Here is an 11982-nt window from a genome sequence, read left to right on the forward strand (position 1 = left end):
TCCATCCATCCGTCCGTGTTCCCGCTGAGACTAGCTGTTTGAGGTCTTCAGAACTCATGGCTTATGAAACCTTGAAACTGAATAGTATTCTTATTTGTCACTAGCACTGTGTCTAGAGCTCTGTTGGGACTCATACAAGGTCTTGAGTGCTTCAGGTTGAGAAATAAAAGAAAGAAAGATAAAGACAAAAATGAGAAAGGGAAAAAGAAAGAATCACAGGGAAAAAAGTGAGTGAGTCAGAGTTGCATATCAGCTTTCAGCTTTGTGCTTCAGTTTGAAATTGTTGTGACTTTTGCTTTGCTTTTCTCTAAAGATGTATTTTGTCATCCATGGTGTTGTCATGGAAACACCTGATACTCAGTTGTCATACTGAGATCATGACCGATAGCTCGGAGCTTCAAAATAAATTGTATCCTATTTACTTTAATTATTATTATTATTATTATTATTATTATTATTATTATTATTGTGTTAAAGCCTTTAAGATTATCTTTCTAAATATGATTCTCTGGCAAGAATACTGGAGAAATATTAACTCAAAGCTAACATATTTGTTATGTCTAAAGGTTTGTTAAATAGGATTTGTGAAGTTTTGGCATATCATGAATTGAGCAATAACCGTTGAATTAAAAACAAAAGAAGGTGTATGTGTCATTTGGTCACAGTGATGCATATGATGTGGTTTGTTCAAATACCAATCAGCCCATAAAATAATATTTACTTTAAAGCTAATTAAAGGTGCAGTCAGCGACCGTACGCCATATAAATTGTCACATTCAGCCAATATCTCCTCACGATTTGTGAGTACACTGTAAAAAATCTGTTCCCTGTAGGTATCCAAGGCTTCGTAAACTGGAAACAAAGAAATTGTGAGCAATCTGTCCCTCAAACAAAAACAAAACAATGTGTGGGGTTTCTCTGGGAATACTGAAGAAAGGGGTGAGCAACCGCTCTGGTGTGTTTTGTTTGTGTTTTGTGTTTTTAAATTAAATTATAAACACAAACAAATTGCTGACTTCGCCTTTAATGTGTTTTTTTACATGGATCATCATCACCCTCTAGTGCTAGTATTGAGTCATAGCATCACTTTGAAAGAAACACGTAACAAAATAGGATGCTTTTGGGAATGTCACTGTTTTTATTGTGATGAATGAGAGTTCATTTCAGACACACACAGGAAAGGTGTTAATTCCCACAGTAGTATATACAGCAGTGAGGTATTGCCGTCTGTGTGACATTAGTTGGCTTTTAAGTTGTAACTGTTACTTCCACTTAGTTGGCAGCCAGGGTCTGGTCCACCCAGCTACGGAGCATGGTGACACGGGCGTACACGGCAGGGGTGGAGGTGGAGCAGGTGCTGCTACCCCAGGACACAATACCCACCAGGGTCCAGACGTTGTTCTTCTGGCACACCAGGGGGCCACCAGAGTCACCCTGAAAGGGGAAAGAGGAGAACCAAGAAGAAGAAGATGTGAGAAGTGAACATAATTAAAACATGTGCATCAGAAAGAATAACACCCCCTTGCTGCTTCACATTTTGTTCATGAGTAGTAAGGATATAAGTTTGCAAATAGTACATAGAAATGTATTTGAACAAAACATCTGGCAAGAGCATGAACTCTTGAGCATGAGCTTGTTCACAGCAGGAAAAGACTATGCAAACAGACACCATAGATATTCTAGCGTTGTATGTTTGCTGAGGGATGGGATGGTAAGTGAATGTCTCACCATGCAGGAGGAGACACCGCTGGCACCAGCGCAGATCATGACGTCGGAGATGTTGCTTCCCCAGTGCTGTTTGCACTGATCTTTGGACAGCAGAGGCAGGGCAGCCTGCTGCAGCTCGTTGGGGGTGAACATAGCTGGAGGAGAGAGAGGGTGAGGTTGGAAGGGGGGGGGGGGGGGGGGGGTAGCATGATGGTCACGCAAAAGATCTCAGGTGAAAGTAGATATTTTTTGTCAAACTGTATTTTAGGTTATCAATAGCAGAGGACTTTTAACATGACTGCTTTCTATGTTTGAGTCAAATGTCAATAGGTAAGAGTTTTATAAGATGCACCTGTGTTTGAGTGCTTGATATAGTTTTATAGTTTTTTAAAAGTAGACCTTTTAAAAGTCATTGGATCATTGGGTGGTCCCGTTATCCCTGCAGAATAACACATTCTAAAAGCATCTCACCGGATGATCTCAGAAGACCCCAGCCGGAGGTCACGCAGGTCATTCCAGGGGCAAAATTATCGCTGGTCTCAGCCAGGCACACAGGAGACACATGGGCGTTCATGCTGACTGGGGAGGCCAGTTTGATGAGGGCGATGTCGTTGTTGATGGTGTTGGCGTTCCACTGAGGGTGGGTGAACACCTGAAGAGGGAAGTGAACGTCAGGCTTGCATTATACTTTTTTTTCCATAAATGTAATCAAACCTTCTTTTCAGTGAAGAAGCATTAGGGTATGTGTTTTACTTAGTTGGCTTGGTGGTAAGAGAATTAAGAATAATATCTCTCTGCTGGTAAGTCAGTGTAAAGTGAAAATGCATTCGGCCTCTGCCCATCAATCTAATTGTATCATTAATCTATAATCACTATAATCTCTAAACGTGATATAAACATATTTGATATTACTTTAACTGTTTTTAATGCTAGTGTAATGTTTCTTGCTATTCTATGTTGTAACTCGCCTTTGTAACATAAACATAAACATGAGCTTAATCTCAGGTGTTCTACCTGCTGCACTTTCATGGTCTGGATGTCCTCACCGGCGGCACCCTTATTGTGCTCTCCAACGATCACACGGTGGCTGGTCCTGGAACAAGACAGGAGCCATTTCAGTATGGAGTTGGATCAGGTAGGATGAGGCAAGGTTAACATTTACAAATGTCATAAATAGTACAACAACATGGATCTTGAGGGTGCTGTAAACTATTTTGTTCAGGCTTTTCAAGTCAGATGCCTCTACAGCTCTACTGGCTCTACTGGCTCTACTGGCCTACTTTTTGAAAGGTAGTACAAAAATATAGATGCTCTAAGACAAATATGTCCCCAAGACTCTTCTTGGCTTTTGAAAAAGCATGCAAAGAAAATAAAGCTCTCTGTCTGCCACATAGTTTGCATGACCACTGTAGATAGAATGCAGCAGGAGGCCTCCTACAAAGCTGGCAGGATGTAGATAGTGTTGCTCACAGCCTTTTTAACTTCTCCAAAGCAAATTACACAAATCAATCGTCCTCCTCCATCCCTGTATATCATTGGTTGTATTCTTAAAGACACTGAGTGAAATAAACCAAGCAAATATAATAAATACTGTATGTTCTTAACCGGCATTTCTACGGTGTTTAACATAACTTAAACACAGATATGCTGATTGGAAACAGATGTGACAGTTACCTAACGCTGCAGTGGGCAGCAGTAACAACCCAGTTCTCGTTAATCAGGGAGCCTCCGCAGAAGTGGAAGCCAGTCCAATCCTGAAACATTCAAAACGTGCAATGTATTACTCTATAAAACTCAAAAAAGTGTGTTTCATTTAAGAAATACAAAGCTTTTGATAGGAAGTATTGCTAGAAAGAGGAGACTATAGCCGCATGACACCAACCTGCAGAGACACCTGCCAGGGCCAGGAGTGGGGCACAGCCTCCTCACCGTTGACGATCTTGGCATAGCCGCTGACAATGGGAGAGATGGCAGGAATGCCACAGCCTGAAAATGAAGGGGAAGAGATGCGGAAATGTTTACGTGCCTTTTACAAGGCTAGAAATGGTTTGACATTCAACACAGGTCACATTTGTTAATTGAAGTGACTCAATGCGAAAGCTTATTCTTTCGGACATCATCTAACTCAAAGACATTTCATGGTCCTGCAACACTGGTACAATATCGCTTGGTAATGATCGATGCCCGATGGTGATTCAGGAAAGGCCATTCAGAGCAAAAGAAACAGTGTACACAAAAAAACCCACACACTCACCGTAGGCTGCGCTGATGAAAGCAAAGCAAGATACCAACCACAGGAAAGCCATTTCTGAGGATATGACAGAGCTGTGGACAAGGTAGCCTTATATACCTGTAAGACTTCAATAAAACCTCAAACGGAGCATTTAAGGACGGCTAGGCATCGCCAATCCTGGTAAAATATTAATTTCTCAGAGTTGCCACATTTAGTTATCAGTGGAAAACAGTTGCACAGTTCTCAGGGATTTTTTGTTGTACAGTGCTGGTTCATTGGATAGAACTTGAGCAGTGACATATCTCAACCTGACCTTCAAAGAATCTTGAAAAATTTGGAAACCTCCTGCTTGAGGATTCCTCTGAATATGATCCCAGAGGTTATTACATATCTCCGATCGATCGCAGATCTATCATCACCAAACCAGTGAATGTTTTCCTATGCAACCAACATATGAAACTCCTAAGAGAAGAAAGCCCTGAAATGAAATGCCACCTGTCCATCTGTGCAAAATACACAACACGACAGGGACATGTTGGTAAAAGGTTTGGAAAAACACATAAATAGAGCAGTCATTGCGAATCTCAAAACAAAATACTGTTTTATTGGATCGCTCCCAGGAAAAAAACTGTATAATGGCTACAGTACTTGTGGAATCTGAAAATGTATTGATAGTATGATATCAATTACAGTTCTAATGTTTTTTTCTAAAACAAAACAGTACAAAATAGTCCATGAGCCCAGACAAAAAAAAAAAAAAAAGGTAGCAGTCTAGTTGTCCCCCATGAGGAACCTATTCTGATATAATAACCTCTGCAGAGTGGCAGTAATACTGTATTCTATCTACAGTGGTCATGCAAATTGTATTTATCATGACTTTTATAACCATACCTGTATCTGGAACAGTGGAATGGGCATTATTACTGAGGAACTATCAAAACCAAGGCTGATTAGATGACAATGTGGTCTTTATACATTTGTTTAATTCAGCCTATTTGCAATGCCTGTGTTCTGGAAAAAGGGCCTAAGAATGTGTCTGTTACTTTTAGAAACAGTAGTCAAAATTCAGTTGGGGTGAGATGTTACCCACGTCTATAATTTTGACAATACACCATGTCTGTCTACATCATTGAATCAACATCTCAACACATTTTAGTCCATAGCCCAGTCCAGATGTCAGTAATAGTCAGGGTGGCAAAAATGCAATGGTGTCATTTCATTTGTTAGACCAACAGAAGTAAAATAATACATGATAACCTTTCTAAACGAGCAGCTGTTCCATTCTCTTGTAGAAAAGCGGTTTTCTAAGGTGAGACACTACAGGTGATTAGGGTAACATAACCAATAGATATTACCATAAAACTTCCCCACTTGTTTACTCACATTAGAAACAAATATTTTTGTATCACAAATGTGTTTTAAATGTCATGTTTAAACATGTAAATGAAGCTTTATCTACTGACATTTATACAAATGTGCATATATTCCTAAATCAGAAATGGGAACATTGAAAAAATTTGTAATGGATATCTCTTTTCATCATTCCATACATCAGAAAATATTGTAAGTAGGCCTAGTCAGAAAGAATTGCCTTGTTTTAGGGGATATAATGTTAAACTGTACTTAAAATGTATATATATATACACACACATATCAGGCGATAAATGATATATGAACATACACAAATATCTTAAGAATATAGCTAGGAATGAAACTGGGACGTTTGGTGTGTGTAAATGCAGGGGGGAGGGGGTGGGGGGGGGACTGAGAAAATGTCCTGTAAAGATGTAAGATGTAATTGAATCTACACACTCAAAAAGTGTATAACAGAATAAAGTGGAAAATAAAGACTTATTTTTTTTATAGTAACTATTTAGTTTCTTGGGAGGATGAGTTGACCTCATGCTGATGCTGCATCAAACTGTGTGTGTGTATGTGTGTAGCCTATGTCACATGTTTCTGATGGGCTGTGTAGAAATATACAACTAGAAGAGTGAAAACGTGGAAGGTCTCTGACTGAACCAATTTAGCTTCATTTTCACTACTGTTGCAGGATATTACAAGCCTTAATAGAGGCCAGTGGTCTCCAAGTGCCCTTATAGCTGTCCTGTACTCTATATACACCTATGCATGTCTATGTCCTTAAAACATTTACCTCTGTATCAATCTGAACCCTGACTGATTTGACTTGGGACCCCTTGATTGCTCAAATCTGTTGAAGAGGTGTGCATCGTGTGCTTCATCTATTTGAAGATACTGTGTTATTTGTATGACCTCAGGGGGTCTCTATTTTCCATTGAACACAATTCCTCCTCTTGAAATCTACTATGCAAACAGCTGCAATATAATTAGAATCCTGGTGAGAATCTAACAGGTCTTATCAGAGGTGTACCAGATGTTGAGGGCGCGAAGTTTTTCCAAAACTAGTGACTGCCCAGACCTCAGGATGGTGTTTAAAAGGGCCAGTGCCTTAGAGGGCAGTCTCAAGCTAGAAACATGGCCTTCCTTTGGATCCTCTCCTGTCTTGCTTTTGTGAGCTCAGCCTTTGGTAAGCCAATGAGTTGTATTTTTCACAATGCTGCTCATATTCATAATGTGATATCAGAGTGTTAGGTTTCAACTTTGTTTCCATTTGGCTTTTCTTTTTTTTTTTTAAGTTTCAGTGCCACATCTTAAGATGTTTTAATGCAGCTCATGCAGTGTATATCATAAGAGAATTTCCTAAACACACAAGAAATAAATAAGCTCTCATTGAGATCTGACCTGTTTCTCCTAAACCACCCTCAGGAGAAATAAGGAGCAAAAGAATAGATTGAGAAGAAAGCATTTTGAGATCTTGAGTTTAACAGTGGACTTGAGCTCAGACAAGAAGATTACAATTTCCCATCTCTTCTAATTTCACATCTCATATTGATGTGAAATTGAGCTCAATTGTTTGTATATACTCTTTTGATCCTGTGAGGGAAATTTGGTCTCTGCATTTATCCCAATCCGTGAATTAGTGAAACACACTCAGTGAGGTGAAGCACACACTAATCCCATCGCAGTGAGCTGCCTGCTACAGCGGTGCTCAGGGAGTAGTGAGGGGTTAGGCACCTTGCTCAAGGGCACTTCGGCCGTTCCTACTGGTCAGGGTTCGAACCGGCGACCCTCCGGTTACAAGTCCGAAGCCTTAACCAGTAGACCACTGCTGCCCCACTGGCATGTCTCAATTAAGAAATAGAGTAGACAAAGGAGAGATCTCATTTAGAATGTTCCTCTTCTCTGGGATGCAATGTAATAATGAGGTACTCAGTAGTGATAACATCTGTAACATCTCCTCTGTGCTTTCAGGCTGTGGCGTTCCTGCCATCAAGCCCGTTGTCACTGGCTACTCCAGGATTGTCAACGGTGAGGAGGCTGTTCCCCACTCCTGGCCCTGGCAGGTGTCTCTGCAGGTAACTCATACTTTAACTCTACATTTCCAAGTGTCCTTTTATTGTAAAATGTGCATATGAGCTGTAGATTTCCAACTGCACCCCCACCCCCCCATTGAAGAATAATCAATGTGTATCAGCTATGATCATATTTAGATTGCTTCTTGAAATTAGTTTCTTTAAGGTTTATATGGTCATGATCTGTATATCATCTAGCCTATGATGGTAAAAGTGATTTTAAATTAAATATCATCATCACATCACAAAGCAAGCCTCATAGTTGTAGTGCACTTAACACTTAAGCACAATGTAAGTCAACAAGATATTGCATGTTGCCAGAGGTAAAAGATACAAACAGCGAACCAACTCCCTAACTACAAGTTTCACTTCCTAATTTTTTTGTTGCAATTCAGGACTACACTGGCTTCCACTTCTGCGGTGGTTCCCTGATCAACGAGAACTGGGTTGTGACTGCTGCCCACTGCAACGTGAGGTGAGAGTGTTTAAATGTGCTGACCCCACGACAAAACAAATTAAAAAAAGACATCCACCTGTCCTAGACTTCTTCTCCATAACCATTTTATTCCAACATTACGATATTCAAAAAGCAAACCCCAAACATACTGTATTGGTTGATTTCAGGACCTCTCACCGCGTGATCCTGGGTGAGCATGACCGCTCCTCTAACGCTGAGGGAATCCAGGTCATGAGTGTCGGCAAGGTGGGTTTTTGAAATCAAATCTATCCACCTATGCTATTATATACTCATATTATATCATCATATCATATAACTCATCATACGTTTGCTTCAAGCCACTGATAATATGTTTTCCTGTGCTGCTGCAGGTCTTCAAGCACCCCAAATACAACAGCTACACCATCAACAACGACATCCTCCTGATCAAGCTGGCCACTCCCGCCCAGCTGAGTGCCCGCGTGTCTCCTGTGTGTCTGGCTGAGACCAGCGACAACTTCGCCGGTGGCATGAGGTGTGTCACCTCCGGATGGGGTCTGACCAAGCACAATGGTAAGTTGAATCAGATCACCATTACCAAGGATTCTTTGAGTAGAAACACATTTAAAATGTGTATGAATTTGTGTAATACAAAGTGAAAGAGACAAAATAATTAGTATGCTAAACTAATAATTAAACACCTCAGGATGGGGTCTGACCAAATACAATGGTAATGAAATCTTCCTGGTGCTCTGTTATAGTTATGGATCAAATAAAGCGCAACACCTACAATTAATGTTAAATGAATTCACTTGCTATCATTAATGCTTAGGCTCATAATAAATCTGATGTTAGATTGAGATGAACATGAACAAACCAGTAATAAGGAAGTTCATAGATCCATAGATTTGTAACTAATAGAATATATCTGCTCTGTATAAAAGATCACACCCAACATAACCCAGTCAGGTCATCTTTTTGTGATAGACTGTATGTTGTTGAGCTAAAATGTGATACTTCAAATTGACATCACTTGACTCTTGAGATAATCTTGTTTTCACATTCTGATTTTGGCGTTTTTCTTAAGGAGCTCCTCCTTCAAGGTTTTCCTCAGACCTCGCTCACAGAGACTCTGTTTTCTGTTTCAGCCGCTGATACCCCCGCTCTCCTGCAGCAGGCCTCCCTGCCCCTCCTGACCAACACTCAGTGCAAGCAGTACTGGGGCAGCAAAATCTCCGACCTCATGATCTGCGCTGGGGCCTCTGGTGCCTCCTCTTGCATGGTACGAGCCCTCAGGCTACCTGCTACTGTTGTGTTTACAGCTTAATCCCATTGGAACGTTCATTACTTTAACCCTTAAAGGAGTAGGTTTTTGAACATTCTAAGTTCCGCAACAATTGAAGGTTCTAAAATTCTATGTTGAATTAAATGAACCCAGATATTCTTTAGAACGTTCATTTCTCAACATTCCCGTCACACCGGTGTGACGGTACTCCTTTAAGGGTTACGTTCATTACTTTAAAGCTTCCTGTTTATGTATGTTGAAGTCTTCTAAATACTGTGGTGGTAATGGCATTATGTATTGATTTGCTTTATGAGCGTAAACAAAAGGATCCATACCTTTCCCAGGGTTTCAGCCATGATCAAATCCTCTCTGAACACTGGCCAGATGTTTTTCTCCTGTCCTTAATGTCCCTCTGCTGTGTGTGTCTGCTGCAGGGTGACTCTGGTGGCCCCCTGGTCTGTGAGAAGGCTGGCGCCTGGACCCTGGTTGGTATCGTGTCCTGGGGCAGCGGCACCTGCACCCCCACCATGCCCGGAGTGTACGCCCGCGTCACCGCTCTCCGGTCCTGGGTGGACCAGACCCTCGCCGCTAACTAAAGCTGCCATGATTGTTTTTAGTTTCACCTTGGTTTTGAATAAAGCACTTTGAATGAAATCTTGTTGTTCATAGTTTTACCTTGGTTTTGAATAAAATATCTTCAAATCAAATTATCTTTTCACTCTTTTTGTCTAAATGTGCCAAAAAATTCCTAAAGATCCCAAATTATTCCATCAAAAGGTTCAGCTTGTTACTCCGCGACTATAACTCTAAATGTTTGATTATTTGACATATTTAAGGTTCCTACTACATCACTATGTAACCTACGCATCTTGATATGATGGGTAGTCACATGTAATGTCTCGCCTATTTTCAATCTGACCTGCGCAGGTTGCTAGCTAGTGTGCTCTCATTTATGTAGGGTGCCATCTCCATTCTGACAGCCATGGTATGTCATTTGTATGTTTCAGGCTCTTAAAGTAATGATACTATTAATAATATTACTCAATAATACCACATTACTGTATATGAATTTTCAATTCACCTGTACACGAGGCATCTTCTGTTCATCTCCAACCATTATCAATATTAATAATTTAAATACAATTTAAACATTAAATAAAATACATATGTTAAATAAATATAATACATATTATAAAATAATCTAAAATAAATAAATAAGACCAAGTTGAATATTTGTTCCATCATGGGGAAGAGGTGGAGGTAGTACAAAGCTCCAGGTACCAGGGTGTACGGACAACAAACTGGACTGAAAGTGCAACACCAAGGCTGTCTACAGGAAGGGGCAGAGCACATGCTGCTTGAGAAAGCTTAGGTCTTTTAATGTGTGCAGTAGAATGCTGAATATGTTTTACCAGTCTCCTGTTTCTAGTGCAATTTTCTTTGCAGAGCATCTTTTGGGGCAGCCGTGGCCTACTGGTTAGCACTTCGGACCTGTAACCGGAGGGTTGCCGGTTTGAACCCCGACCAGTAGGCACGGCTGAAGTGCCCTTGAGCAAGGCACCTAACCCCTCACTGCTCCCCAAGCGCCGCTGTTGATGCAGGCAGCTCACAGCGCCGGGATTAGTGTGCTTTACCTCACTGTGTGTACACTGTGTGCTGTGTGTGTGTGTGTTTCACTAATTCACGGATTGGGATAAATGCAGAGACCAAATTTCCCTCACGGGATCAAAAGAGTATATATACTATACTATACTATACTATACTATACTATACTATACTATATACCATACTATATACTATACTATACTAGAGCCGATGACACCAAAAAAGTAAACAAGCTGATTAAAAGAGCTGACTCTGTGCTTGGAAGTACACTTGAGCCACTGGAGTTGGTTGTTGAAAGAAGGATGTTGCAAAAGCTGTTAGCTGTTACATCTACTACGTGAACTAGTGGTCAGAGTGCTTTCAGCTGGAGACTGCTTCAACTTCATTGCAATAAAGACAGTCAGAGAAAGTCATTCCTGCCCACTGCTAACAATTTACAATGACTCCCCTGGGTGAGGAGAATCATATTCTGATAGATAATTCACAGTTTACATTCAATTGCACTTTATATATAACTTTAGCTCCTTCTGGGGGAAACCTGGACTGTTGAAAAGAGACGGTATCCATCCCACATGGGAGGGTACTGCCCTCCTTTCAAGGAACATAGACCGTCACCTAACCGAGGCTAGTTCCTGACGAACCAGAGATCCAGGAAGCAGAGATAATGTCTTACACAGATCTCTGCCGTCCTAACAGTCACCCAGGTATACAGGGCATACAAGGCCAAATACAGAGGGTGTCTGTACCAAGACTGTCAACTCTTACTCGACCCACTAGGGGAATTATTCGTAGCAATCTTATTATGATAAAAACTTCTTCGGTTAAGCAAATTCCTCCAAAAACGCAACTTACACTTGCTTTACTTAATATTCGATCACTGTCAAATAAAACTGCCTTGGTTAATTAAATTATTACTGACAATCATATAGATGTTATGTGCCTTACTGAAACCTGGCTTAAACCAGATGAATACCTTCCATTAAGGAACACCTCCCTCCCATTTGAATTATCATGTACCACGCCACACTGGCAGGGGAGGTGGAGTAGCTACAATCTATCAATCTAGTCTTCTCACATCTCCCAAGCTCACACACAAGTTTAAATCTTTTGAAGTTCTAGTCCTCAATTTTTTACCGCCAGACTGGAAAACTAATCAGCCTGTAACTGTGGTCACATTGTACAGACCCCCTGGCCCCCACACTGAATTCTTAGAGGAATTTTCTGATTTCCTTTCTACTTTAACTACCCAAACAGGAAAAATACTTATATTGGGTGATTTTAA

General features: G+C 40.7%; 2 protein-coding genes across 2 annotated transcripts; one reads left to right on the top strand and one right to left on the bottom strand.

The window, feature by feature from the left end:
* Positions 1–1193: 1193 nt before the first annotated feature.
* Positions 1194–4037, bottom strand: ctrb.3 (chymotrypsinogen B, tandem duplicate 3). Its single transcript, XM_042062448.1, has 7 exons — positions 3962–4037; positions 3590–3693; positions 3382–3461; positions 2722–2800; positions 2179–2359; positions 1729–1862; positions 1194–1434 (listed from the first exon to the last, which is right to left on the bottom strand). Exons 1-7 carry the CDS (start codon positions 4011–4013, stop codon positions 1273–1275), a joined length of 792 nt encoding a protein of 263 aa, XP_041918382.1. The 5' UTR covers positions 4014–4037; the 3' UTR covers positions 1194–1272.
* A 2399-nt stretch (positions 4038–6436) lies between these two features.
* Positions 6437–9769, top strand: LOC121681734 (chymotrypsin A-like). The gene is made up of 7 exons (XM_042061652.1): positions 6437–6488; positions 7274–7377; positions 7770–7849; positions 7999–8077; positions 8203–8383; positions 8959–9092; positions 9530–9769. The coding sequence occupies exons 1-7, from the start codon at positions 6437–6439 to the stop codon at positions 9689–9691; spliced, it is 792 nt and encodes a 263-aa protein (XP_041917586.1). The 3' UTR covers positions 9692–9769.
* The last annotated feature ends 2213 nt before the right edge of the window (positions 9770–11982 follow it).

This window comes from Alosa sapidissima, chromosome 14 (genome assembly GCF_018492685.1).
Source record: "Alosa sapidissima isolate fAloSap1 chromosome 14, fAloSap1.pri, whole genome shotgun sequence".
Classification (NCBI taxonomy): Eukaryota; Metazoa; Chordata; class Actinopteri; order Clupeiformes; family Clupeidae; genus Alosa; species Alosa sapidissima.

What these genes read in the sequence shown, in the direction of transcription:
- ctrb.3 (XM_042062448.1), bottom strand. Translation starts at nt 4,013, where the DNA reads ATGGCTTTCCTGTGGTTGGTATCTTGCTTTGCTTTCATCAGCGCAGCC. An exon ending in GCTGCCCACTGCAGCGTTAG is followed by an intron (nt 2,801 to 3,381) that starts GTAACTGTCACA and finishes GTCTTGTTCCAG; the next exon opens with GACCAGCCACCGTGTGATCG. An exon ending in GGGTCTTCTGAGATCATCCG is followed by an intron (nt 1,863 to 2,178) that starts GTGAGATGCTTT and finishes TCTCTCCTCCAG; the next exon opens with CTATGTTCACCCCCAACGAG.
- LOC121681734 (XM_042061652.1), top strand. Translation starts at nt 6,437, where the DNA reads ATGGCCTTCCTTTGGATCCTCTCCTGTCTTGCTTTTGTGAGCTCAGCC. An exon ending in TTTTGTGAGCTCAGCCTTTG is followed by an intron (nt 6,489 to 7,273) that starts GTAAGCCAATGA and finishes CTGTGCTTTCAG; the next exon opens with GCTGTGGCGTTCCTGCCATC. An exon ending in CCTGGCAGGTGTCTCTGCAG is followed by an intron (nt 7,378 to 7,769) that starts GTAACTCATACT and finishes GTTGCAATTCAG; the next exon opens with GACTACACTGGCTTCCACTT.